The sequence below is a fragment of the Thermobia domestica genome, chromosome 16 (assembly GCF_964235325.1).
Source record: "Thermobia domestica chromosome 16, izTheDome1.hap1.1, whole genome shotgun sequence".
In the NCBI taxonomy this organism is placed as follows: domain Eukaryota; kingdom Metazoa; phylum Arthropoda; class Insecta; order Zygentoma; family Lepismatidae; genus Thermobia; species Thermobia domestica.
This window is the reverse complement of record NC_137469.1, coordinates 136385818-136413784: the sequence shown is the minus strand read 5'-3', so window position 1 is coordinate 136413784 and position 27967 is coordinate 136385818. Positions and strand designations below refer to the sequence as shown.

At 35.4% G+C, this 27967-nt stretch overlaps 2 protein-coding genes and 1 non-coding gene across 4 annotated transcripts in view; 2 read left to right on the top strand and 1 right to left on the bottom strand.

The window, feature by feature from the left end:
• Window positions 1–19409, top strand: part of LOC145673446 (farnesyl pyrophosphate synthase-like) — a 123877-nt gene extending 104468 nt beyond the window's left edge. For both annotated transcript variants that reach the window (XM_081743155.1, XM_081743156.1), the window contains exons 6-8: window positions 3169–3246; window positions 7336–7470; window positions 18461–19409. In XM_081743155.1, coding sequence (XP_081599281.1) covers window positions 3169–3246; window positions 7336–7470; window positions 18461–18661 — 414 coding nt within the window. In that variant the 3' untranslated portion in view covers window positions 18662–19409. The remainder of the gene's footprint in view (window positions 1–3168; window positions 3247–7335; window positions 7471–18460) is intronic.
• TRNAV-CAC (transfer RNA valine (anticodon CAC)) lies at window positions 6389–6461 on the bottom strand. Its single transcript has one exon. It is a non-coding gene; the product is annotated as a tRNA-Val (tRNA).
• LOC145673447 (uncharacterized) lies at window positions 7482–18453 on the top strand. The gene is made up of 2 exons (XM_081743157.1): window positions 7482–8620; window positions 9564–18453. Exons 1-2 carry the CDS (start codon window positions 8593–8595, stop codon window positions 9965–9967), a joined length of 432 nt encoding a protein of 143 aa, XP_081599283.1. The 5' UTR covers window positions 7482–8592; the 3' UTR covers window positions 9968–18453.
• Window positions 19410–27967: the final 8558 nt, after the last annotated feature.

Sequence of the window (27967 nt, the reverse complement as noted above, 5' to 3'; positions counted from 1 at the left end):
GTTTCTTCTGTTTTCTCTTCTCTGCTACTTTAGTACATCCCTGGTTGAACCATGGTTTGTTCCTACGTATTTCTGCGTGCTCCAATATTTCTTTTACTGAAATTTTAATATTATCTCTAATTTCTACCAAGTATCTTGAACACTAGTGCACTCCGAACCTTCTAAAACCGTGAATCTATTGGACACTTCAATCTGGCTCCCCACCCCACTCACCTGATTCTCCTATTTTTTAAAAAAATACCGCTCCGTTTTCAGATATTGAATATTTCCTTTATTACACGATTCTCTCTTACTATCACAATCAACTCCTCTGAACGACCGAACATCAATTGTGCTAGACTGTTCTTTTCTGTCTACTAAAACATGATCAGTTTGAATATGTGTTTTTCCATCTGATGAAGTCCAAGTATGTTTATGAATGTTGCGATGTTGGTATTTTGTAATCTTCACGATAAGGTTTCTGGATATTGCACAGTTCACGAGTCTAACACTGTTGTCACAACCTTCCTTATGCAAACATTTATTCCCTATAATCGATTTGAAAATACCCTCTGGTCCTACCTTCGCATTGAAACCGCCTAACAGAATTTTCATATGGTATTGCAGGAGATGATCAAATACCCGTTCTATTCTTTCGTAAAAACTGTATTTTTTAAATCGCCATCCTTATTTTCTGTTGGGGCATGTGCATTTAAAATAATAATATTACACCACCGACCCTTAAGAGAAGTAAAAGAAAATCTATCATTAACAAATTCAACCTATGTAATTGCTGATATTACGTATTCGTTTGTGAACGGAAAGCCCTGTTTCTAGTTGATAATTTTTACTTTGTTCCCCGTAAAAGAACGTAAAATTTCCCGACTTGACTCCTCCATTTCCTTCTCATCTAACTTCTTGATATCCCACTAGGTCCAACCTCTGTTTCTAAAATCATTTTTTACAAATTTTAACGCGCCTGTCCTATAGAGACTTCTTACATTTTATGTTTCAAATCTCATATCGATTTTACTTTGCAGAGTTCGTGCCGAGTTATCAGTTCTGATCCGAGGATTCTGCGAACTTATCTGATTTTTATTTTAATGGATGAGATTGTTAGCCTCACACCAAATTCTCAAGCTGAATTATCACCCCTTGTCTGTCCGCGACTGCTTACTCAGTATATTCACAGCTTACCTCTATATCCCAGAGACCTTCTCCTCGATCCACAACCTGAGGACACGCCGTGCCGTGGTGACAGGAAGACCACATTTTACGGAAATTAATACAGCTTTATTTCAGAAATACAACAGGTACTGATTATCCGAACACTGCTTTAAAACACACAGGGACAATCAATATGCTCGGATATATGGATGGATATTAAGACTGTGAAAGCTTCAATAGCGTAAAAATCGTAAATTAGAGACTAGTGTCAGTGTAGTATTACATAAATGCGTCGTACGTTTGACTATCCGAACTATTCTTGATGTATCACATTGTTTCGTTTTATAGCTATATAACTTTCTGAAAGTATTTGAGAACAAGATCCTGAGACGAATATTCGGACCCAAGAGGAACGGGAATGGGGAATGGCGGAAACTTCATAACGAGGAACTACATAGTTTATACGGTTTACCCAACATTGTTAGGGTCATCAAGTATAGGAGGCTTAGGTGGGCAGGTCATGTAGCTAGAATGGAAGAAAATAGAAACGCTTTCAAAGTCTTGACTGGAAGACCAATCGGAAAACGACCATTAGGAAGACCTAGACGCAAATGGGAGGACAATATTAAGATGGATCTCGCAGAGATTGGAATACAAAGTAGAAACTGGATGCAGTTAGCTAAGGATAGAAGTCAATGGAGAGCTTTTGTGAACGCGGCATTGAACCTCTGGGTTCCATAGGCCTTAGAGTTAGTTAGTTAGTTAGTTAGATTATACTCTTTACCTGTTCTCTGCCAATAACAACTGTATGAATTTATAATACAAAACTGAAATACAGAAGAATAAAATTAAAAAAATGTGATATTTCGCAGGGCATCTTATGTAAAGGGCGCCTTGTATTCTTCACAGGTTCTGTACTACCAGTCAGTATTTGAATTTATTAAACAAAGCTGGTATACAGGATAACTAAAACCACTTATCTATAATGTGATGTTTCGTAGGGCGCCTTATGTAAAGGGCTCACTGTACCTTTCACGGTTTCTTCGCCAACAGTAACTGTGTGTATTTATTGTACAGGACTGTGCTATGCAGAAGAGTAAATAACATCATTCATCTTTGATGTGGTCTCGGAAGGGCGCCTAATGCAAAGAGCGAACTGCACCTTTCACGGGTTCCGTACCAATAAAACTGTAAGAATTTATTACTAAAAACTTGTACCTTTATTTATACTGTGATATTTCGGAGGGCGCACCGGGACACGTCCCGGTGTCCCGGTGGGCCAGCACGGGCCTGGGTATACGCCACGCATAAACACGACCATTCGTTTCAAATAAGGTGAACCATGTCTCATGCGACCTTCTAGTCATCAGCAGTCTATGTTACATGTTTGAGGCACTATTGGCATCATGCTAAAGCGTGATAATCTCTTTATCATCGGTTTCACCTTTGTAACCGATTCCATATGTATATGTCATGTGACATGCGGCGGATTCTGTCGATATAGGCTTAAGTTTCTCAGTACTTCATAAGTTTCTCAGTCACTTGCACCGTTGTCGCACCATCTTTTTAAATGACAGTCCGCTTTAATGTTCGGCTTTACCAGACACTGAGGGTTTTCTTACAACTACAGTTCCTCCTCACCGATGGTGTTTTATTGTGGGTTTTGTAGGCCGTCATCACCTTGGACACACTTTCTCGCGACACACACAACATATTTGCCACTTTCATCACGCTCACACCACATAACCAAGCACCAACCATATGCCCTCTTTGGAAATCAGAGAGGTCACCAATTTTACACTTACCACTATTTACTGCGCACTGCTGTTCTACTGCTCCTCACATAGTACAAAGTTTTTCATAACACACCACCGCCAACAGCCCGGCGCTGCGATATGGGAATTACCGGCATGCGTTGTAGCTCTATAAATTATGTAAATAGTTTATAATTTCATTATTTAATTTAATTGATATTTCTGTTCCACTATAATTAATTGCTTGTTTTATTTATTATTATTTTAGAGTGGTATACGTGACCCTGAGTTGCATCGGCAAGCCAAGACAATTCTGCTACAAATGGGACACCTTTTCCAGGTTCAGGTATAACTTTTGTTTTCTTTTTTTTAAATGTAGGTTGACAGGAGTTACTCCGAGAAAACGATATGGATGAACTTCTATATTTCTAGCTTATCGTTACTAAAGATATTTATCTTTGTTGAATTGCATTAATTGTTAGAAATTAAGATATACAATATTTAGTCTTCATTACCTAAGCGTGGGGGCGTTTCTGAACTGAAAGTAAAGTATTTACAGATATTTAGTTCTTAATAAGTTCCTCCTTCCCATTAAGGTTCTTACACATAATTAATGAATTTGTCCTAGCTGTTGTCTGGCTTGTCCCAGAAGCAAATCGTTCGAATGTGATAATGACGAATAAAAATATAATAATAATAATAATACTGGCAATTCTCGACTATTCTTACGAAATGAAAATGAAATGAAATCTTTGAATTTTAGTCCCACGGTTATGCCAGCTAGGCGAAAGGAGACGGTGATGATGAGAAATAAATGTAATGGTGGAATGAATAAAGTGGGACGAAACGGGAGAACCCCGAGAAAACCACGAATACGGTGTTTGTCCACCACAAAGCTCACCTGGAGCGCGCTGGGATCGAACCAGGGACTCCACACACCAAACGTGAACACACTAGCACTGAGCCACCGTGTCCCCCAACTATTCTTATGAGGATTATCTGTTGTGTAGTTTACCTGTTTATGATTTCAGCTAGTTTATATATATATATATATATATATATATATATATATATATATATATATATATATATATATATATATATATATATATATATATATATATATATATATAAATTGCTTATTCTGTCTGTTGGAAGGTCCTGGGACTAGTGAGTTCTTTTTTTCTTTCTGTCTGTCTTTCTTTAATGAAAGAAATTGTGAAAGGCGAATACATAAAACTCATGTCCAGAGCAGGATTTGTAAACGCAATATATCATAAATACCTTTTCCTTTTCAATAATAAGCTAATACTGTAACCAAATTTTATCTTTAGATAACTCTGTTAAATGATACAAAATATGTCAATCTACTTGACAGATTTTTAAAAGAGAACTTGTACTATTAGTAATACACTCACCTGCCCTGACTCAGCTCTTCCACTCACTTGTAATGCCAGAAAATAAAAGGAAAGAAAAACTTTCGTACCCAAGGGAGGGAGGTCAGTCCAGCCTATCGATTCTGTATTCCCGAAATGAATTCATAAATATAATAAACATAGAAGAAAATTATTTTTGTTACCTTATGCTCGGCATAATGTAACATGGCCCGGTAGTTTTGGACACCTAGTGTATATAAAGAAATTTTTATCTTTAGTGAAAATGTAAAAACATGTTTATTTCTCGTATTATAAAAAAAAGTAGGTCGCAAATTTTGCGTAATTTTATTCAAGTAAATAGTTTCAAATAGGTATTACATGAAAATACATGGTTAGTAATTATATTTTGTAAGTTTTACGTATTTAACCAAAAATATGACATTATTTTTGAAAATAAGTGTATATTTTAGGGTTTTATAGGATTTTTCAGTTTATTTCTATGGATATTTTGGTATAGGGAATCTTCAAAAGAAAACTAAAATTTTTATTTCGTAATTTTTCTTCAAAATTCTAAATTTAGAAAGTCAGCCATAATTTCTTCTTGATGCATCTCTTTGTTTCGGAGTAAATTATCTGTGATTGCATCATCCGCAATCACAGCTGTAGTTGAGATTTTCGGCTTTCTTTGATCTCAGGAGAAAAACCTATCATCCTATAGTCACGTCACAATAATCCTCCAATTAGGGATCTACACTTCTTTCCATGATTGTTCGCATAGAAACGTATTTTTCTTGTCCGTTTGCTTTTACTGTACGTCTGATGCTGACCCTTTTTCTTTACACTATTACTATCAGAAACTGCGTTGGTTATTTTGTCACTTTCTTTGCACGTATCATTTTCCTCACTGAGGACGTCAAATCTGTTTTCCACTAATACATCTTCATCTATTTTATTTCCGGTCGTGATTTTCTTCGAACTACACTTATAGGTATTTTTCTTCACTACAGTCTACTTATCACTTTGTCCATTGGTTAAGTTGTGCTTACTTTGCGGAGGGGTCAGTTTCGTACTGATTACTTTATTGTGAGACTTCTCAAAATTTACCAATTTTTCTTGCACTTGTACTTGCGTATTGTGTATCTTATGTTTACCACTTGCACTGATTTCTTTCACACCATAAGTGTTCCCAGTAGTAGGCCTACTGTTTGTACACGTTTTACTGACTTTTAAAACATCACTGTATGCTTTATTATTACAGTGGGAACGTTGCTGTTTGTGTTCATTTCCTTGTGTTTGATTTGCATCCTTCAATAACTTGTACCTTCCACATTTACTTCAGTCAACATTAAAAGTTGTGAGCTCCCCCGTGGCTAAGCGGTTAGCGTATGCACCTTTGGCGCGGGAGACTCGGGTTCGATTCCCGACGGGAGCTCATGTGGTTCGGATTCCACGTTAATCAGTAGGTCCACGTCTCATATAGCCTCGCTGCTGAACGGGACGTTAAACTTAAAATCAACTCAACTCAACATTAAAAGTTGAGTTGTAAGCTCTATTTCTTCACGCCTAAGTTGGTTCACCTCATTTTTAAGTTCACTAAAATCTTTTATTACCAGTTTCAAACACGCTTCAATATTTTCAACTTCAATATTATTGGTTGATTTCAACATACTTTGATCGTCATTTGTTTCTGTAGCACTCGTATTCGTATTTTTCGCTCTTGACCTTGTTATTATCGTGTTTTTGTTCTGAATTTTTATACTACATGCTGCACAAATACTTGATGTCTCAAATTCACTGTTATTTTTGCATTTTCTACATAGTTCAACATCATTACTCTGCCTTTCTTCAAGAGCTACACATGGAACAACTACACCTTCCGCCATATTGACTGAATACTCAATATCAACATATATCAAACACTACATTGGACAATAGTACTTAAAATTTAAATGTCTACTAATGTCATGATAATACAATTCTTGTAGCGTATACTACATACATTTATAAACAGATACTAATAAATTAAAGCCTGGATTACTCTAACAAAATTTAAAAAGAAATTGTTATGAAGAACATGTAAGACATTTAAAGTACTAATAAAATAGCAGAAACTGTTTCCGCCCGGGATCGAGCCGGGAACCTTGCGCGTGTGAGGAGCACGTGATAACCACTACACTACGGAAACGACCGTTAATTTCCGTTTGCAGTTTGAAATATTAATTAAACATACGAAGCAAATGCAATTATGAAAACACTCATTTCGTTGTTATTTCAACAAAACGTACTAACTTGGCAACTCTATGGCCAAAGTGAGCTAGCACTTCATGTATAGCGTTTAGTGTCCTCTGCATGGGATTTCACTTAGGGTTGCAGTTATTAACTGACAATTCGTTTTAATTGTGAGGACTGTAGAATGAACAGTGTTTCAGATATAAGTATTGACAAACAGTGTTATTCCATTATTCATTCTCATATTATACAATTGTGGAAAAGCGACATATTACCTAAGCTTACCACGAGATTCACGTTGTGTAAACATAATGAGCTATCCACAGAATTCCTTTCTACGCCCCTTGCCTCCCAAAAGGGGAACCTTACCCCAAAATCATGTTTGAGACGACTGCACTAGCGTTGCGGATGGTTGTTATTGCATTTTGTAACAAATAATACTCATTTACACCAAAATCTTTAGCAATAATTATTGGAGAAAACTGCTTTAAAAATTTAACATTGAATTTCCAATAAGGAAAATGAACTTTTGCGGTTACGTCCCCAAAAGAGGGGCTAAACAGTGACTTTCTCCTTTATTTATATATACATAGGTAGATAGATAGATAAAAGAAAAATTTTGTACGGTATTTTAAGGTGAAAAAATGGTAATTTTCGGCTTCATATTCCCCTCACTACTAGCCTATCCTTTATGCCTATTGAATATCAAGGTAAGTACTTGGTTAACAAGGAATAGTATTATTCCAACATTCAAGGAAAGATATAAAATTGGTAAAATTCACAGCCTTGAATAACTTATTAACTTTGTGTTCGTTTCTTTTTTAAACTAGGATGATTTCCTGGATTGTTTTGGAAATACTGGGGTGACAGGGAAGAAGGGTACAGATATTGAAGACGGAAAATGTTCTTGGTTAATAGTGGTAGCTATGCAGCGTGCTAATTCTGAACAAAGGGCTGTTTTAGAGGTAAGAATTAGATTTTGATTTTTAAAACTTCATTATTTATATTGGTAATATGACAAAATATATCGATAAAATCTTATAAAATAAAGTGATATATCAGACAATTAGTACTCGTTCAATAACACAGGAAACTGAAACTTTTATTAAGAAGCAAATGTGATAGAAAGTTTACTGCTGGGTCAGATAATTACCATAGTCAAACAATTGCGGTTTATATATATAAAGGTGTATTAAAAAAATAAGGTGAATTTTCGATTTACTGAAAAACGTGCAGAGATAAATATCTAAAACTGTAGTTGACACGTGGCATCACATTAACATTCGACATAGGAACCATTGGGATCCAAACGTACATTCCAACTCGACATCAGATCGTCCATGTCCTTTCCAAAGAAATGCTGTTCCAGGTTTCCTAACCAATTAATCGTAGTCTGTTGTAGTTATTCTACTGTAGCGAAACGCCACCCATGGAGGTGTTTATTTAGGGTTCCAAACAAACGGTAGTCGGAAAGGGCTAAATCAGTGTTGTACGGAGGAAGATCAAGAATTTCCCAGTTGAAACTTATGATGTGTGTACGAGTTTGTTGGGCTGCATGTGGTTGTGCGTTATCGTGTAGTAACAATAGTCCCTCTCATAGTGTTCCTTTTTGTTTCTGACGTATGGCTGATTTCAGCCTGTCCGTGGTTTGGGAGTACATGTTCACAGTAATGATCATGCTCTTTGTCAGAAATTCAGCATGAATAACAACCTGACGGTTTTAAAACATAGTAGCCATTGTTTTCTTATCAGATGTTGTGGTCTTGAATTTCTTGGCCGGCAATGATGATAGATAGTTCTATATGGCGTTTTGATTCAGGCGTCCATATAGGTATTGGTGTTTCATCGCTCGTTATAATGCGTATAAAGAAATGAATTCCTTTATGGGCATATCCTCCTGAGGCCCCGCGTAGAGAGGTCTATACATAAATTCTATGTATTTTATTGTCGTAGCTGGCAACGCTGTGCGTGCACATCGTGCTTCTTCGATATCTTGGCTCTTAATTCTTACTTTTGCCACCAGATGGTTCGTCTGCATAGTCCACTTCGTTGTCAATCGCTTCTATTGAAAGGAGACTGTAGGCAAAATGGACGCTGTACCAGGAAGCTCAAAAGGTGAGTGCTATTTCAGGCTCTTATAGGTATTGGTAATTAATAGTTCCATTCCTATTTGTTCCCTGGATTATAGAATTTAGTTATATGGCATCACTTTGTTGAAAAATTATGTTTTCCGAAAGGCAGCTCATATTTTCCGACTATGTAGAATGCTCTATACATTGGGCCGTCAGTACTTAAGAGAACATTCAATGTCCATCCAATGCCATCACCTTCAGACAATTTTAAAATCCGTTGTACGTGAGCAAATATGCATTTGGGCTTCTACGGCTTCTGAAAATAATATCAGTATTCTTTAATTTCTCTTTTCTGTCAAAAACGTGCGCAGGGGGAGATTTCGGGTGTTGAGGAACCCCCGAAATTCAGATTTTTCTGTAAGTTAATCTTGAATGAATTTGGACCCTCCCGAAATAAATTCATGCATGAAATAAATTTCGTACCTTTACTTAGCACCTCAAAGCACAAGAATGGACAAATAACTTGTTTGGTTTCTAATATCTTGGTCTGAAATTTCATTTAATAATCATGTGCAGCACCGGTAAGATATTTGAATGATTGTAATGAAGAATTGTGGTTAATATGTTCATTATTGATTCACAGTATTGTTGTGATAAAGTTTTAATAAATTCGCCTGTTTCAGCTTCCGAAATGTTTGTAAGGGAATGAATAATAAGCGTTTGTCTCATAGCTTTTAAATGGGTTCAAATAGCGAAGAGAATGTAAACTGATAATCGGGGAGCTAGTGGTGCACTGGTTAACGTCACCATCACTTGTGGGAGCCCCATGGTTCGACTCCCATCCGTGTTATTGAACTGCTTACTAGATTCTTAGAGCACACTTTTTTCGTTTGTTTTCTTGCATGTCTCTTAACATGTGTTAATGTTGATTTTCCATAGTGTCAGACAGTATTTTAATTAATTTAAATAATTTCCATTTCTTGTAGGTAGTCCGCCAGGAAGGAAACGTATGACACCGGAGGAAATTTTAGATGCTCTGGATACACCCGAAGTATCTGATGCAGACACATCTGATGATGAGGACTGGGTATGTGAAGATGTTGGGGCCGAATATTTTACTTCAACAGAAGATGAAGATATTTCAGCAACTGAAGATACACAGAATATCTCAACCGGAAGGCGACGAATTTGGAAGATGAAGTTTGAGCCAAAACTGCCGGACATGTGTGTCTCTGATGATGATAGTACTATCCATGATCCCATTACTTACTTCTCAAGGTTCATCGACGATGAAATATTTCATCTTGTCGCTGAAAAAACAGAACAAACTCATCTATCATTGTCATCGTTTCCATTAAAACTTACTGCATTAGTGGTAAAACTAAAATAAGACAGTATGTTCCAGGCAAGCCGAATCCTGTTGGCACCAAGCTGTTCGTGCTAGCAAACTATGATGGCTGTGTACTTGATTTCTTTCCAAACCAGGGAAAACGAACACTTACAGAGGAATTTCGCGAACTTGGCATTGGTGGAGCCTCTGTTATAAAGTTAATGGAAACAATTCCTCCTGGTACAAGGTTATATTTTGATCGATATTTTAAGTCTGTGCAACTAACCGACTTTCTCAACAGCAAGGAATTGCCATCTACAGGAACCATTATCTTAAGTAGGCTACCGAATGAAGCAAAGCGTCTCCTCTAATCAGACACTACACTAAAGATGGTGGTTTGGCAGCAGTTAAATGGCATGATAACAGGAGTGCTGTATTGGTATCCAGTGAAGCAGGAATTGAACCACTAGGTACATGTGAGAGGTGGAGCAAGAGTGCAGAAAGATACTTCAGTTCCAATGTCTGTAGTGGTTGTAAAGTATAATAAGTTCATGGGGGAAGTCGATCTATTGATCGCATGTTGTCATTCTATTGGATGTCATCAAGAACCAAAAAATGGACAATACGCATGATTTTTCATATGTTTGACTTAGCAGTTGTAAACAATCGGTTTCTTTATACAACGGAATGCAAGAAGGATAAAGTGTCGAAAAAAGAGGTATTAAAACTTCTGGATTTCAAATTAATATCGCAGAAACACTTATTCACACTGATGAAGATGATTCTTTTGAAAGTAATCAGAAAGATGAAGAAATACGGGCAAGAGGGAGACCTATCAGTCAATTACCACCAAAACCGAAACGAGTCTTCGTAGCAAAACATTTGCCGGCTATCAATGGAGAGATTATGTACTATCCCAGATGGAGAAATGAGAAATGTAACAAATTTTCCAGAACGTATTGCATAGAATGTAATGTCTTTTTCTGTTTGCAGCCAACAAGAAATTGTTTCTTGGAATTCCACAGAAACCAATAAGGTTGTGTTAATCATTGATTGTGATGACTCCGAAAATGGCCTTTACTAAATACATATATTTTGTAGTGTGTTTCCAAAAATATTCTCAGGTTTCGAGGCATAAACAACTTCAAAATATTAAAGAAGTCTTATGGCATTCTATATTGTAAATGTGAATATGCCTGGAGCAACTATCTGAACTGTCATTTAGAAAAAAAAAAAACATTTTTGTTTGTTAAAAGTTTCATATTACACATCTTAAACTTCTCATATTAAAAAATGCACTGTTTCAAGTAAAGGCCCAATGTAGAGAATACTCTACATAGTGTCTCACGTGACAGAATAAAGTTTTTAAAATTTTTCCTAAAGTTTGTGTTTCTTTGTTGGTCTAGGACTCTAAGTATCGTTAAAACAAATAGAAATCACTTTTTAAAAAATCTTGGGCCTCAGGAGGATATCGTGTGAGGTGGATCAAGGAAATTCGTATTCGAAGGTGTTTTGGTTCTCACTCACCGTCAAATGTTTTAGCTCCTACTGCACATATACTTTTCTGAAGCCAAGTTGGTCATGGGCGATACTCCTTACTGAACTAGATGATATTTGCAGTGCATTTGCAATATTATGCAGCCTTGCGTTTCTGTCTTCACGGATAATTGAATCAACGTCGCACACGTTCCTGTCGGTGATGGAGGTTGATGGTCTGCTACTTTTGTCATAATGTAGGGCCGTGGTGCTCAGTGGTAGAGCGTTCACCTCTGGTGCATGGTGTCCTTGGTTCGATCCCAACTCGCGCCAAGTGAACTTTGTGGTGGACAAGTATTGTGTGCGTGGATTTTCTCGGGGTTCTTCCGTTTCCTCCCACTTTCTTCATTCCATCATTTCATTCGTTTCCCATCATTACCGCCTCCTTTAGGCTAGCTGGCGTAGCTATGGGACGTAATACTTAAAGATTTCATTTCTGTCATCATCTGTCTCAGTCCTCCTACCACTTGCGATTGTCTTACACCACATATACAGTTGTTTCTGAAACATAACACTCTCTCCATAAACCTCCACCAATTCTCTGGCTCATAAGAAACGAATAACACCGCTCATCTCCTCCTTGGGGTATAGTTCCAGTCGATGCGCCATCTATAAATTGCTCTTGGAAATAGACAGGTTGACGTAGAAGGCTGTAATTGCCGTCAGACTTCCCTCTTTGTCTTGATATCTGCAACATAATAATAATAATAATAATAATAATAATAATAATAATAATAATAATAATAATAATAATAATAATAATAATAATAATAATAATAATAATAAGCTACATAAACAACACTGTTTTTTAGAAACAAATTCACCTTATTTTTTGATACACCTTTGTCTATATATGAAATTGAATATTTATAACTACGCCATAGAGTTGCCATTTTTCCTATACCCGACACAATTTTTACCTCTCTTACAATTAAATTTAATTCGAAAACTCGTATATCCAGTATTCAAAAAAGAAGAAAAAAGTTTTTTAAACTGACATATTTTTAGTTGTTTCGTAATTCTTGCACATTGAGGTATATGTTAATGTTAAGATGTTAGTTCTTGCATTATCCATTCCAACGAGAATATAATATGAATGGTGCGTTAAAACCACCGATACAATCATAACTTCCGCTTCCAGTTTCACCCTTACTGCGATTTACTGTGTATGAACGCGTTCAGAGTATTCCACCATGTAATGCTGACACAGAAAGCACGGTCTGATGATAGGAGCCGATGTAACTTAAATTTCATAAAAGCTTAAGTACAAATCGTTACGGATTTTGACTACACATGATAGATTTTCTAGATTAATTGTATAAGAAAAAAATATCAAAGTTCAAGCTGCTGCCAAAGACGTAAATAAATATAGCCTGAAATATAAATCTCTGTACTCTGCAATCACTTTATAGCTGTTTTGTGTAATAAAAGTTTTAAATTTAAGCATTTTATTCATTCGTGATAACTGTAAGGTTATTGTGAAGTCTTCCTAATTGTACAAAAGAAGTTGGCATCCCTGTTATAGCATTCCTTAAAATAAGTCAAATTTTACCACTTATCCTGTCGGATGAGTACCGACATTTCAAAGCCTGGTAAATTACAATTAAAATTATGTATCAATCACTGCTTTGTGCTAATTATAGTGAAGTAGAGTTTTTTTTTTTTCCTTGATTATAGCATATTTCAAGGTGATACCATACTCAATATTTCATGTCTCACTCTCTCTTCGTCTTTAGACGTAAAAGTCTTTTTTGTAAAATGATGTTTCAGTTACTACTTGAGGATCTAGATTAACACATTATTACAAATATGAACGTAAACTTTGGTAGGCATTAATATATTCATTTAACATATGCAATTTTTAGTATGAACTCTCATCATGAGCGATGATTTTTTTTTTTTTTTCTTTCACTCGTACTTCCTTGCTTCTCTCAAAGCATGAACTACTGGTTTAATCAGATCCTGTGGCGATAATTATATTTTGAGAACTTACCAGTATCGTCATACTTTTCAAAGGTTTGTTAGGAATATAGCAATTTTAAATAACTGAATGTTTAAAATAACATCGTATACTCAATTTCTGAACTTGAAAGTTTGAAATAACTATTCATTGATATTGTTATGGTTATATTCGTGTAACAGTTTTACTGATAAGTATGTCTATACCGGTGAAGTTCTCAAAATATGATTAACGCTACGAGAAGTAATTAAAATAGCAATAGATGTTTAAAAAAGATCGCCGTTGATGACGATGGGAGTTTCCATTGAAAATTCTGGAAATAAAATATATTGACGTATACTAAGAACTGTGATTCAATTACTGTTATTGTCATTCCATATTTTTAATTTCTTTCTTTCAAGTTTTTAACATGTTAAGTTTTGATCCAGATTTCATTATCATCGTAGGTATTGTGCCATTATTGGCAGGTCGCTTGCCGCAACTGAGAAGCTTCCATGCCACACGGTCTTCCGTTTAACCTCTTCGTCTTTTCCAGACTTCAGAAACTAAAAAACATATAATCTCCCTAGCACATACCTTTGTCTACCTCCTTTGAAAAACTATGTTTGCTATATAAAATTCGTTACTTCACCTAACAAAAACACAGTTGCTCGTAGTTTTATGTATGGCAAAATTATGTCTATTTCGTTCAAAAGAACGCACACAGTTCTGTCGATGCCCAATCTTGTAAGAGCCTGTTTCACAAAACTTACAAGTTTTGAAAGTGTTTATATAAGTACGCAGAAATACTACAGCAATACAATACAGCAAAACTTTAAATAGAATACAGCAAAAGTCATTTGTGAATGCTAATACTATTTATATTAGTGTTTACAGATGACGTAGTATCATTCTAGTGTTTTTGCATCATATCTTGAAATTTATCATAATTTTGTGATACATGCAACTGTAAAAGTTCCAATTTTAACGATCGTGTACTGGTATTACAAGAGTAGTAATTTTGTGAGACAGATCCTGGGTACTTCAGCAACACTAACAGAAAATACATGATAACATCTATTTATTTCATTTCTTCTTATTACTTATTTTGCTGTTATCTGAAACATTTTCTCCTCTCATCAGTTCTCCTCCTTAGAAATCTTCCTTTCTCCTCTAAAAGTATGTCAACTTTCATTCTTTCAACTTTACATTGGTTCATGACCCTGCCTGTTGAGTGGCTTTAGTAGATCATCTGAAACCTTGGGTATTTCTCTCCAGAAACCTTTCCTTACGTGGTTAGACTCCATTCCGACTTCTATCAACAACTTCTCAGTTTATGTTCATATATATCTTTTTAATTAACCCATTCCCTATTAAATCGAAAATATTTGTACCTTTCCATTGCATCAACACAACCTTTAAACTTCGGGAATTTATACTGCAGTGATTTTATATCCGAATTAACTTCCCACTTACTGCTCCTAGTTTGTAGTCTGTATTAAACAGTTGGCAGTTCATTTTTATGTTATCTTCTGTTTTGTCCGGAATGGGAAACCAAATGTTTCGGTTAAAGAATAGCAGATGTCCTCGGTATTCTTTAATGTTTTAAACGTAATTGTGAAAAAAAAAAAAAAAACTTATAACTGTTTGAAACAATAACTTGTTCTTAATTTGAGATTAATCACACAGACACCAAAGAAATCTTTCTCTGTTACAGAAAAGCATGTTTTCCCCCACTCAATACTGAAAACTGCGTATGGCTGAAAGGCCCCTTGGGTAGAGGTTCTTTAGATCATAATGTTGTTAAAAGCAAATTGTCATGCTGGTGAAATGTGTATTTTAATGAGCCTGAGGATTAGTTAAAATTGAGTATTTGTTTTGTCGTAGTAGTGAAACAGTTGGCGCATAAGATTAATAGAATTGTCAGAAAACCTTTCAAAACCATGTTATAGTAAATCCTGTAATTTATATCCAGTGTTCTATGTCTGTAGTACATTGAATTATCAGGTCGTAAAAGATAATAAAAGGAGGCTCATTTTAGTTCTTGAATCTGGGCATTACTAATCCAACCCAGTATTTCTTACTACAAAAGCTGTATTTGTTCAAATTCTCATAGCTAGCCTGTAATGGTTGGTTTGAGTTGAGCGTCACTTTTCAGCACTGAGGCTATATGAGACGTGCAAGTACAGTTGAAGGTGGAATCTGAACCACTGTTGTGCATTTAAGTATCAAGGCTCTACCATTGAGATTGAACCCAGGATCCCGTGCGTGCACTAGTCATTAGACTTGTGAGAAGAACGGTAGTCTACCTTTAATTGTTATAGCGGAATCATCTTTAGTATTTATACTGCAATAAGATTGATTTAGTCGTATTGCTTTGCGGCATTTCTCTGAGTCTTCGTCTTTTTTAAAAAACACTGGAGTACGTTCTCCGTAAATACTGTAATTACTGTTCCCATGCTTTAATCCAGGGATGCAAATAATCACTCGCCCAGAGCGAGTGGTTCATCGGTGCGGGCGAGTATTTAATATCATACCGAAGCTATTAAATAATTTCTATTGTGGAATGTGAGCTAGTAGCTTTATTTCCTGGGCTAGTAAATTCTTGGGCTTAATTTCTTTTCAACTGTTCAAATCATCATTTTCGTCATTCGTTTCGATTTAACGCCACTGGCCTTTAGTATTCCTTAAAACAGCGGTTTCTAAATAAATTCCTCTAACTCGATTATATCATGACTGTTCGTAATGTCTAAACGTGACTGCATTCACTGTTACGAAGAGAATACACGGCCATCAATCTATTATAACATTGCAGCAACGTCAACAACTAACATAATTTCTTCTTTCTCATTTCCTAATATGCGTGTTACTGCTACTTAAAACCCTTTCTACTTGTTAACTTTCCACCTTTTCTAAACACTTTTTTTTTTTCCCCCACAAAGATTAGAATAAATGCAAGAACAATCACCACCTTGTTCGTCACTATGATTTTATTTTCTGTGTTATTACCATTCATTTAAATATTGCATCTCGTAAGTACGTCACTAGTTTCTATCTTTCACAAAAAAATAAATGTGTTTTCGAATTCAAATGGAAATGTGGAACAAGATCCTCAAAGAACTTGAGAAGTTCAACTTAAACTTGTCATGTTTACAAGATTATTGAAATCACATCTGGTAAAATAGTCTTATTATTGTAACTATCAAGAGTCGTATTTAAACTCAAGACTAAATTCTGTTCTACAACTACCCGTAGACTTAATATGTGTGTTTGTAGGTATGATATATTTTTATGATATTTTTGTAATCAGGCGTAAGAGAAGCATATTGGTATTTTTGTCATTTAAATAAATAAATATGTACGTATGATGGCAGTTTTGATTGTTTTAAATAACCATTGATACCGAAATTACAATTTCAGCTTTTGGAGAAAAAGTAAAGTATTTGTTCACATTTTTCGTATGTGGTTATTTGGTCAGAAATATCTGAATGGTTCAAAACTCTGCGCAGATCTTTAGCGTTCGCTGATGAGTAGTGACTAGTGCGTGCTCATTTGTTGAAAGTAATCCCGGGTTTGATTCCTGGTGAGAAATCATCAAGAAAAGTTGGAACACATTACCGGTGGTTCGGATTCCTCCTTATACCTTACGTTCACGTCTCATAGCCTCAGTGCTGAAAACAGATCCTAAACTCCAATCAGTGTTGCAGATTTTTCAGTAGGTCTCTCTCTCACACAAAGAACAAGATGATTTCCCGCTTATCGTGAAAAGTATTTTATAACGACAAAACGTTGACTCAAATATAATAGAAAAAGTAGTAGTTATACTTTCGTTTATTTGTTGAAATTTAGCATCCCATATCAGCACCGAGGTTATATCAGACTTGGACCTACAGTTGAAGGTGGAATCCGAACCGCCGTAATGCGTTTATTATTTCTCTGGTTTTGGAAGAAAGGAACAAGTCCAAACATTCAATTTTCAAATCAAGACTTTTTTTTTAAAAAAAAATGTCCTAGTTTGTTCTGGTGTTCTGGTGTGTGTGGATTCTGGTGACATTTGATTGTTGATCCTTAACACTTGAAGTTTACATATTAAGGGACATCATTCAATTCTTAGCACAATCCAGTAACAAAGTGGAGGGGAAAAAATAAAATCTTTATCTGAAAATTGTGTTTGGGCGCGTTACTTTCCCCAAAAATCACAAATTCATTCTAGAGGAAATGCAGAGCAGAACTTTCTGCATATACTAAATATTTGTTCCCCTTTTCGTCTTCAATATGACATAGAGCCTATATGTTGTGGGAAGAGTTTCTTAATGAGTTACACACCTTTGGGAACTGTTAAGATGAATATTCTTCCGCAATGCAGTGCAGAGACTGCAATTTTACTTGGGCAGTCAAAAAGTTCCCTAAATGTTGTTGTAGTTTTGGAATTTGTGACGCAGTCACAATGACTCTTGTACAGTATAGTCCTTAGGTTGCCTAATTATGAATTTGACAAGTGTGAACAGGACATAACAGACAGTCTACAAGTAGTGTAGTGTAGCTGGGCGAAGGAGTGTGTGGTGATCAGTTGGCGCAATGTCGCACTTCAAGCAACGCGCAAACATAAGTTCATGTGCGAATTCGGGAAATCTGATTCAAAGACTTCGATAGCCTTAAAACAGTTAACGGTGACAGTGCTTTAAAGAAAAAGTGGCCGCAAAGGTACACGTTTCGCCACCGTATAAGACGGTAGAAATCAACGTGACGGCTGAACTTCGGAAGACACCAAAAGGGGACTTTCGTCTGTGTTTCCAGCAATGGCAGGAGCATGGAGTAAGTGTGTGTGTTCCGAAGATGCTTACTTTGAAGGCAATTAGGCAAATGTGTACTTATATTGTGGCAATAAAGTGCTGCAACAAAATTCCGGGAACTTTTTGACTGCTTTAGTACTATTACATTTGAATATTGTGTACCAGCATATCTGTTTGAGGTGCGTGTAATGGGCCAGAATAAGTTTGATTGTTAGATTTTAAGATAATTGAATTACTGAGTCACTTATTAAGCATTTATTTATTTATTTTGTTTTATGTTTTTAGGAGTGTTACGGATCTCAAGATCCTGCAAAAGTAGCTAGAGTGAAATCGGTGTATGAGGAGATTGGAATACCATCAATATACGCCACCTACGAGGAAGAAAGTTACAATTTAATCATGACGCATATCCAACAAATCTCACACGGTCTTCCTCAAGAAGTGTTTCTTAAGTTTATAGAAAAGATCTACAGGAGAGAAAGCTAATCAAGTGCCATATATTCGGAGTTGTATATAATCCTTGTGTTTGTGACAATGTGTAAATATGTTTACTGTGTCTATTTATACACAGAGGTTTCAATTAATTAACTCCTTTTTTATATTTGCAGTAGTTACAAACTTATTGTAGTATGTAGTAGAAACTTTTGTATATTTTATAAGCATAAAATAGTACAAAAAGTTGTACTGTTGGGAAAATTATGGAATAAATTAATTTCCAATTGTGAGTAATCATATATGGAGGTATTGGTTTTGGGTATATTTCTGAAGGAAATCAAGTATTAGACAGACAGACAGAGTAATTAACAAATTGAGTGCTGGCGCTCCTAGAACACAAGACGTTTAAGACTAAGGGTATAAATTAAAAGAAGAGGTAAAATGTTTGACGTCATTTTACATTTAAAGACTGTTAAAAGTTGTATGACTCAGTGCCATAGCTGCATATAATTCATTCGCGTCGTTTTGAAATGCTAAATCATAAAGATACACTTAAAGTATGCGCCAAATTTAATTTTAGAAGACAGTATTAAATGATCAGCATGTGTAAAAAACTTTTGAAGTAATACGAATAATTCATTCAAGAATAATTCTTTTCTGTAAACTGTATTTGTACTGGTTGACATCTATGACATTGAGCTATACATTTAAAGACATGTAAGTTTTCCTTTTCTACTTTCTTTCTGTAAATCTGAAAACTTTATAAAGAAAAAATAAACAACTAATGCATATTCTGGTATTTATGTTTTTCTTTGTCCTACTTTCTTTAATTGTGAATTAAGGCTTTTGGGTAAAATTTTGTGTGGGAATTAAATGAACAAGCTAATACATTGTAATACATAAAAAAGTATTTTACAGTACATACTAGTTTTGCTCAGGAAGTATTGGTCAGTTGCCTTTCTTCAAGTCTTGTAGTGTTATAGGCTTTGGGAATAGGGTGACTATAAAATTTTCAGTTGAAAGTGGGACATGTTCCGGCTTTTTAAAAATCATGAGAAATGAGAAACAGGTCAGTGCGTAAATTAGTTCCTTTTTACCTTAGCAATACCTAATACATTTATATTGTAATACAGTATAACATAATGTATATAAGCTATAACACATAAACAGCATTTAACTTACAATATAGTAGGACATGATATTACCTGCATTTGCTGCTTTACAATATAATAGGACATGATGCTGCCTGGATTTGCTCCTTTGCCCTAGCTAGAATCCTTCATATTACATTGGATCAGAAGTTGAGTCTTGAATTGGAGAATGCCAGAAATGGCTATAAAATGGCTAAAAGTGAAAAGAATGTGGTTAGCATTGCTACTGGTGCTGAATTAGCAACCCTGGACTTTCAGATCTACATTTGTTCTTATCAGCACTCTGATATCAGAGTTCTCTCTCTCTCTCTCTCTCTCTCTCTCTCTCTCTCTCTCTCTCTCTCTCTCTGTTACAGGGTGGGGTCAAATAATTCTATACTAATGAAGAGAGAAACACATGTTGAAGTTAACAAACAAGCAACTGCTAAATCCCCTGCTGCCTTTCAAGCAGTACTGCAAACAATAGATCATGTATAATGTAGGGAATTTCAGTTCAATTCTTTCCTCTTTGTTATTTACTTCTTTCACTTGCATGAAATGGGACAAATGCTTTTTTCCATCTACTGACGGGATGGCTGGGACACCCCTAAAATGGGACTGTCACGGTCAAAACGGGACGTATGGTCGCCCTATTTGGGAATCCCGCAAATCCCTCTTTTTCTCTCCGCCTTACTGCCTCCAGTCCTTTTTCAGGTTTGAAAACCTTTAAATTCGGATATGAGACACAAATAAGTGCAAGTTCTACAAGTTATTCGTTTTCAATATTCAAAGCAATATGGTATAAATTCTCTCAATTTTCTTTTCTTTCATTAGTACCGCATATAGTTTTTACCTTTTTCAATGCACCACTTGTAAAATATTTTCCTTTCGCGTAGAAAAAGAAAATTAGTCTTTCAAGTGATTATGTAAGCAATAAATTTATTAATAACGGGTTGAATTCACTCTTTGTAACTACAAGTAATGTATAAATTATTGCTAGCTTACTTTAGTAAATTGAGGAGGTGAAGTCTTGAAATAAAATGTTCTGACGATTGTTTAACATATACTGGTCTATAATGTCTTGGAGGAGGAGTACCTAATTTTAAAATTGGTTCCACTGCTGATCAACTTTCTCTCTCTCTTATTTGAATTCTGAATAAACATATGCCCAGCATTTTCAGCACTGAAAATGGAATCGTTTAAAAATTTCGTCATACGTTTTAACTCCTACCTATATTATTTAAAAATTCTTAACGTTAAAGTGTATATCAATTATCGACAGTGGACAAATATTCCCCAATGGCCAATACAAAATCAATAATTCGAAAGCCTATGGGCTTGTTATCTCCGCTACTGTATACAATGAACTATTGCTGATTTCTTCGTCAAGTACGAAGCCCCTTTTTTGCAACTGCAGGCCATACTGTTTGAATAACAATGGGTATGGGATTTTTAACTGGATAACTGGATTCAGTGAGGTGAGGATTTTCTTTTTGACTTGTGTGTGTGTTTCTTCTTCTTCTTCTTCTTCTTCTTATTATTATTATTATTATTATTATTATTATTATAATTATTATTATTATTATTATTATTATTATAGTCACTTTTCTCCTTTTATGCTTTGTACTTAGAATTATTCTGTAAGTTTTCACGTTTTCTGTAGTTTACACACACACATAGTTATTCTCAAACGTCTCAGCACATTCCAGATTTTTCAGAATTCTCAAAAAAAAAAAAAAAAAAGTATCCATACAAAACCATCTTTGTTGGACTTTGTAAAATAAACATCATTACTCATATAAAGAAATTAAAACATATGGTCCTGTTTTCACTGAGACAAATTTATTGAGTATGTTTGCGTTCAATGAAATGCCGACCCTTCCCTTGATAAGAGTTTCACAAATTCCAGGCATTTGTTTGATTATTTTAACAAAAGAGACACTGACCAAAGCTTAAAACCCACTTTATTTTAAATTATAATTTGTAACTGTTTCGGATATCTAGCATATCCTTCTTCAGACACTATCGAAATTAATGAAAATACAGACATATATATAAATGTTGTTCTTTATATATATATATATATATAATGTCTGTATTTTCATTAATTTCGATAGTGTCTGAAGAAGGATATGCTATTAATGAAAATACAGACATATATATAAATGTTGTTCTTTATATATATATATATATATATATATATATATATATGTCTGTATTTTCATTAATTTCGATAGTGTCTGAAGAAGGATATGCTAGATATCCGAAACAGTTACAAATTATAATTTAAAATAAAGTGGGTTTTAAGTAGTGGTGGGCACAAAAACCGGTTTTTCGGTTTTCAGAAAAACCGAAACCGGTTTTTGAAAATTTTCAAAAAACCGGTTTCGGTTTTTTACCTAGTCCGGTTTCGGTTTTCTTCAAAACCGATTCCGGTTTTTTTTCCAAAATTTGTTCTATTTCTGACCAGAATGGTGTTTCGTTGTTCTCCGGAAACCGAATCCATTTCCACAGAAATAGTTTTATGCTTTTTCGAAAAGTTTTCACCGAAACCAGTTTCGGTGAAAAACCGGACCGGTTTTGGAGAAAACCGAAATGTCGGTTTTTCGGGTTTCGGTTCTTATAGAAACCGGTTTTCGGTTTTTATAAAAACCGGTTTTGCCCATCTCTAGTTTTAAGCTTTGGTCAGTGTCTCTTTTGTTAAAACAATCAATCCAAAGCCATGAATAGTCTTACTATTGTTTGATTAATCTATCCAACATTTGCGTGACTATGCGACTCCAGTAGCTTTGAAGAGCTTTCCAAAGACCTTGAATATTCGTTGTCATCTATTTACGGATTGTCCTGTCAAGTTTATCTTACAAGAGCTCGATGGTTAACAAATCCGATGACTGTGACCCTGTTCCATTTATTGGTGATGTGAGCGTCTGCATTGTCTTGCAGACAGTTGCAGCGTAGCTTGGAAGAATGTTTGAGATGATAATCCTGTTGTAGTACAGAGCTGCAGCCTCAAATTCGCGATCTTGATGGATATCCAAGCTTCACTTAAACACTATGAAACACATTTTATTTATTATTGTATCGATTCGAACTAAATTATCAACTTGGTAGTCTGTAGACCATCCACAAAAAGTGATGCTGCCTTCTCTGAGCCTTGCTGTAGATATTATATAGTCGGGACGAAAGCGCTCTTCAGGACGACGATGCACAAACTTCTAGCATTGGAAGGCGAAAATTGAAATTTATATTCGGCGCTCAGAGTGCCCTCTTCCATTGTTCATCGTTCCAGTCCTTTTTTTGTTTTTGTTTGTTTGTTTGTCCAAGAGTATCCTTTGGTAATGTTACTTGCTTGAAGCGATTGTTTCTTCATTGCAATTCTAGCCCCAAGACCATAGATCTGAAAGCCCTGGCCTTCCGTTCTATTTGATATCGGTTGGAAATGACTCTTCCGTAGTTCTGTTGGTTCTTCTGGAGCGGTTAATGTCTATTCCGTTTGCTTGTTTTTCAAGTAAACTTGTTCTTAAAAGAAGTTATTTTTGGATAATCAGTGTGTTTCTATGTAATATTTACACTACTTTGTGACTATCTTTCAAGAGTCCGATGCACTACTCCGCCCGATCATTGAGTGATTTTTTACGAGAATGCCTCTCTTCTCTAGAAATAACTACGTCAACACGTGCTTCGGCTCTAACTTAACAGTTTCTCTTCCGTATTTTATAGTATTTGCATGTTCTTCCCACTATTTCACTGGTTCATGCGAATGAAAACAGTAAAATTGCATTCACAGATTTGCATCCAATTTTGTCCATATTACGACACAATTGAATAGCTCATACATAATTGTTCATTGAAGTAAAGGGACAACTACTGACAAGGATTGAGACACACACCACTAGGTGTCGTTGAAACGATATATCGTCAACCAAAGCGTGACGTTAGTTGCCTGTTCATTAGTTATTTGTTTATTGCCATATATATATATATATATATATATATATATATATATATATATATATATATATATATATATATATATATATATATATATATATAATAGTGAGAAAAATTGTTTTCTCAATATTCTTTGGGACACCCTGCCGTTTTGATCTATCATATAAAAAAAAGAGTTACTGTAATTTTTTTAACTTTTAAACTAATTTTTAGGGGCGCTACAACCTTGTAAAGTTTTCATTAAGAAACTAGGAATGAATTAATAAAATTTAGTTACAAGAGAAGTTATATTTAATAAACATGTAAATACATTGCTACTATATAATAAGAATTAAAAAACTGTTAATAAAATACACTGTCAGTCTTGACTTCATCTTAAGACATCAAAGTTGATTTCTTCGAATCCGGATACTTGCTTCTAAATTGCTTAACTAACAAGAGTAAATACTGCTTTTGTTCTTCATCTTTTGTTTGCTGTACTCTTCCATCAGCGCAACTCCACGTTCAGTTACGTCACTAATAACTTTAAGTGAACTGGCTATTGCCTTGCTTTTCTTGTAGGATTCGTTGTTTTTCCAGGCAGTTGCATATGTTTGCAAAAATTCTGATGGTAGATCCAGGATTTTGAAAAACCTCATGGTGTTACTGGATACAAAATCTTACAAGTCCTTTGTAAGAATGACATCAGGATCAATTTGGGCACGTTTCAATGGTTCGTCATTGTCTTCATTGTTTAAAGCAGGCAACATTTTCCTTTTTGTTTCCTAAGGAACAACGTCATAAAGAAAAAGCAAGTGCAACAAGCTCTTCTGATAAGTACCACAAGTATCGGAGAAACTTTTTCATTACATACTTTGAAATTTCCTCATTGACACCTTCATATTCCTTTAAATTTCTCAAAAGTTGCAAGTCGTTTCTGGGGGCAATACAAGCAGATGGTGCTTGAAACCAGCTGTTAACGTAAACTTTCACAACAAATGAGCAAATGTTACGAATTCCTGTTTCTTCTTGTTTGGAAAACTAGAACTGATCTCTAAATAAGTATATCTTTAGCGAGTAAATTGCCTTTGCCATCTATCGGGCTCGATGCACTCCTCTTGAGCTCTAAAATATATTCCTCTTTCTGGAACTTCTCCAAGGAATATGATTGTGAGCTTTAAAAGTTCTTTGTAATCTTCTCGTGGTTGAAACTCCTGAAGTTGTTTTTTCTAGTAAACTCAATGATATTTGATGCACTGTTGGTAACATTTTTATGAAGTAAACCGTCAGATGTGGCGGGTTTCAAATTACTGTGGTCAATCGAGTTCCACAAACCCTTAAATCGCTTAAACAGCAAGATGTCAGGCCCTGTTGAAGCTCCAATTGACTTACTAACAACTTCTCCAAGCATAATTTCGAGGATATGATGTCGGCAAGCCAAATAAAATATTTCCTTGTTCTTTTTTTGCTCTAAAAGGACACATGCTCCACTACGTAACCCAGTATTTGCTGATGTTGTATCAAAACACATACATTCACTTGGTCTGTAACTCTCCATGATTCCAATGTTCCATTAACAGCACAAGCTATTGCTTTCCCTGTTCCTGATTGAAGTTTTGGAACAACTAGTAACTGCTCAATGCCGTTTCCTGAAACAATAATTGCTAATCTATCATCCATTTCACTACCTGAAATATCTTCTAGGAATTTTCCATCCCAGTGAACCGTCAAACGCACACTAGCTGAAAATTCACTCTTTATGTCTTGAGCTCCCTTTTCTCTGCTTTTGATTCTAAGACGGCGAATAGAAGATTTGTTTACATTATACTCTGAAGGGTCGCATCCTACACTTTTTAGTGTACTAGTCAAAACAACAGCTGCTTTTCTGTCACTTAACTTTGCTGCATCAAGACTTGCGGCTACGTTTCTGTCCAAATATTCTTATCTAAAATTTGCTAGAATACTGGTATCTAAAATATTGGTAGAAAGAATACTGCTAAAATATTCTCTCTACCTCTTTTCTTTGGAGGTGGATCACAAGATGAAACCATTTCTTCATGTATCGAACTATTTTCACTTTTAGTTGAACCAGGCCCATATTTAGGTAAGTGCTATTCTGTGCTCGAGCACAGGGCGGCAAAATTTTTATTTTTTTAGAAAGAATCCCGCGCAAGCGTGAGAAAATATGTTTCACTCTAATTACAGTAGTTACTAATCAGCTAACTTATCTGATTAAATTATATGCCAATATTGTCCCCAATGGATGAATGGTTGAACTTGTTGCCTTGTAATCAAGGGGCCCCGAGTTCGATTCCTGGTGGGAACACAGGTGGTTCGGATCCCAAGTTAAGCTGTAGGTTTCATCCTTAGTACATCATCATCGACCCATGGAGGGCAGTGGCAAACTACCATGGGCAGGGACGTACGGAAGGGGGGGGACACGGGGGTCCGGACCCCCCCCCGAAATTTCGACTTTTTAAAAATTTAGCCTAATTTTAGGGGCAATTTTAGCAATTTTAATATAAAATAGCTTCATATTTAGTTTGAACCCCCCCCCGAAATAAATTCCTGGGTACGCTACTGACCATGGGTTTACCTTGCCCATGGACCTTCGGGAAGAACACTACATCATAATCATCATTGAGAGAATTAGGCCATTTAAATTTACATTTTAACTTGTAATGCCTAAACTGCTACTTAACAAGAGCTGATATGTTTGTAAAATCACAGCTTGTTTCCTTGTTTGAGACAAGTTTGTGCGGGGGGCGGCAAATTATTTAGAGCACTGGGGCGCACAATATATAAATACGGACCTGAGTTGAACTGTTTTGTTCACATGCATCTGAAGGAATTGATGTTCGTTCAGAAAGTAATCTTTTATTTTCTTCTTCACGCTTTTTCATTTTTTCCAAACGTGCTTTTCTCTCTTGGATTTTCTTCTTTGTTTACAAATTTCATATCAACATTTCCCATTTTACCGGGTCGTCCTTTTTGTCTCTGAGCGATCGATCAGAAAATCTTTTATCTTTTTTTTTATTATTATTATTTTCATCATATTGAGAGCATTAGCGTGGGCAGTATCGAAAAGATCTTCCAATCATCTTCTTTCTTCTTCAAACTTTCTGAGCGCTTTGCTTTGTTTTCTTTGTTCTTTTTGAGCTTTTGGCACTCCTTGAACAGATTTTCAATTTTATGAACCACATTTTTTTTTTTTTTTTTTTTTAATCTTGTAGGAATATTAGCCTTTTCCGAAATCTGAATCACATCACTAACAGAACAGTGAGCTGAGTCCCTTATATTTAATTCCTTTTTGTAATAAAAGAAAACACTAAGAACTTTTTTTTTTTTTTTTTTTTTTTTTTTTTAGATGGTAACTTTGTATCATTCATTGATGTGGAGATTTGACCGTCAAATATTTGTAGATGTTCTCGTTACAATGGTCTTCTTGCTACTACTTGCCAGTCTTAAATATCTCAAAGTCAAAATATCAAACAACATGAAACAGCAGAATGAACTCACTTACTTAACAAAACAGTCAATGCACTTTTGTCCTAAAGTGGGGGGATGTCCCCCACTTCCGGAAAATATCTGTAGCGTTCCCCCGCTTTCTAAAAATATTCCAATGGGAAAAATAGACAAGGAGGACGGTTTAACGTCATGCGTCTCCGTACCTTTTCAGATCCACTTTTACCCTGTTCTAAAACATACAACTCTCTTAGGCTGATGACTTATCTTTTTATAAACTTTAGTGCACTCTGGAATAATATGTTTTTGCCAACAATTTAATATACTGTATTGTCTGTAGGAATAACGTAGAAGAGAACGTTTTTCTTGTAGGGCTGTGTTGACAATATTGAAAATTTGTCATTGTTTAAAACAAGAATGCCAACGTTCAACTTTTGAAGGGAAACTTTCTTTGAGTCACCAGGAGCACACTATTGCGTATACATCTTCATTAGTCTATGCCTCACTGCCTCAGTGTTTTTGTATGGTTTTAATTTAAGCGGAATTACAGAGCAAAAGTATACTGAAACACAGAATTAAAGGTTACGTTCGAATTATTGCAGGCTGTAAAGTATTACAAAACTGAAGGAGCCTACATGTATTTTGTACCCGTGCGTACTTACGCTTTTGCTCCCTGGACTTATTTAAATGACAAAATATTCGTTAATAGGTGGTGTTTTGATGTTTACGCCATTCTTTTGCACCCCAACCCCGTAGGCATGCGACCTATGCGGTCCATGGGTGACTGCTGATTGGTTGAGATGAAAGTAGGAGGCAATGTACTGTCCTATTT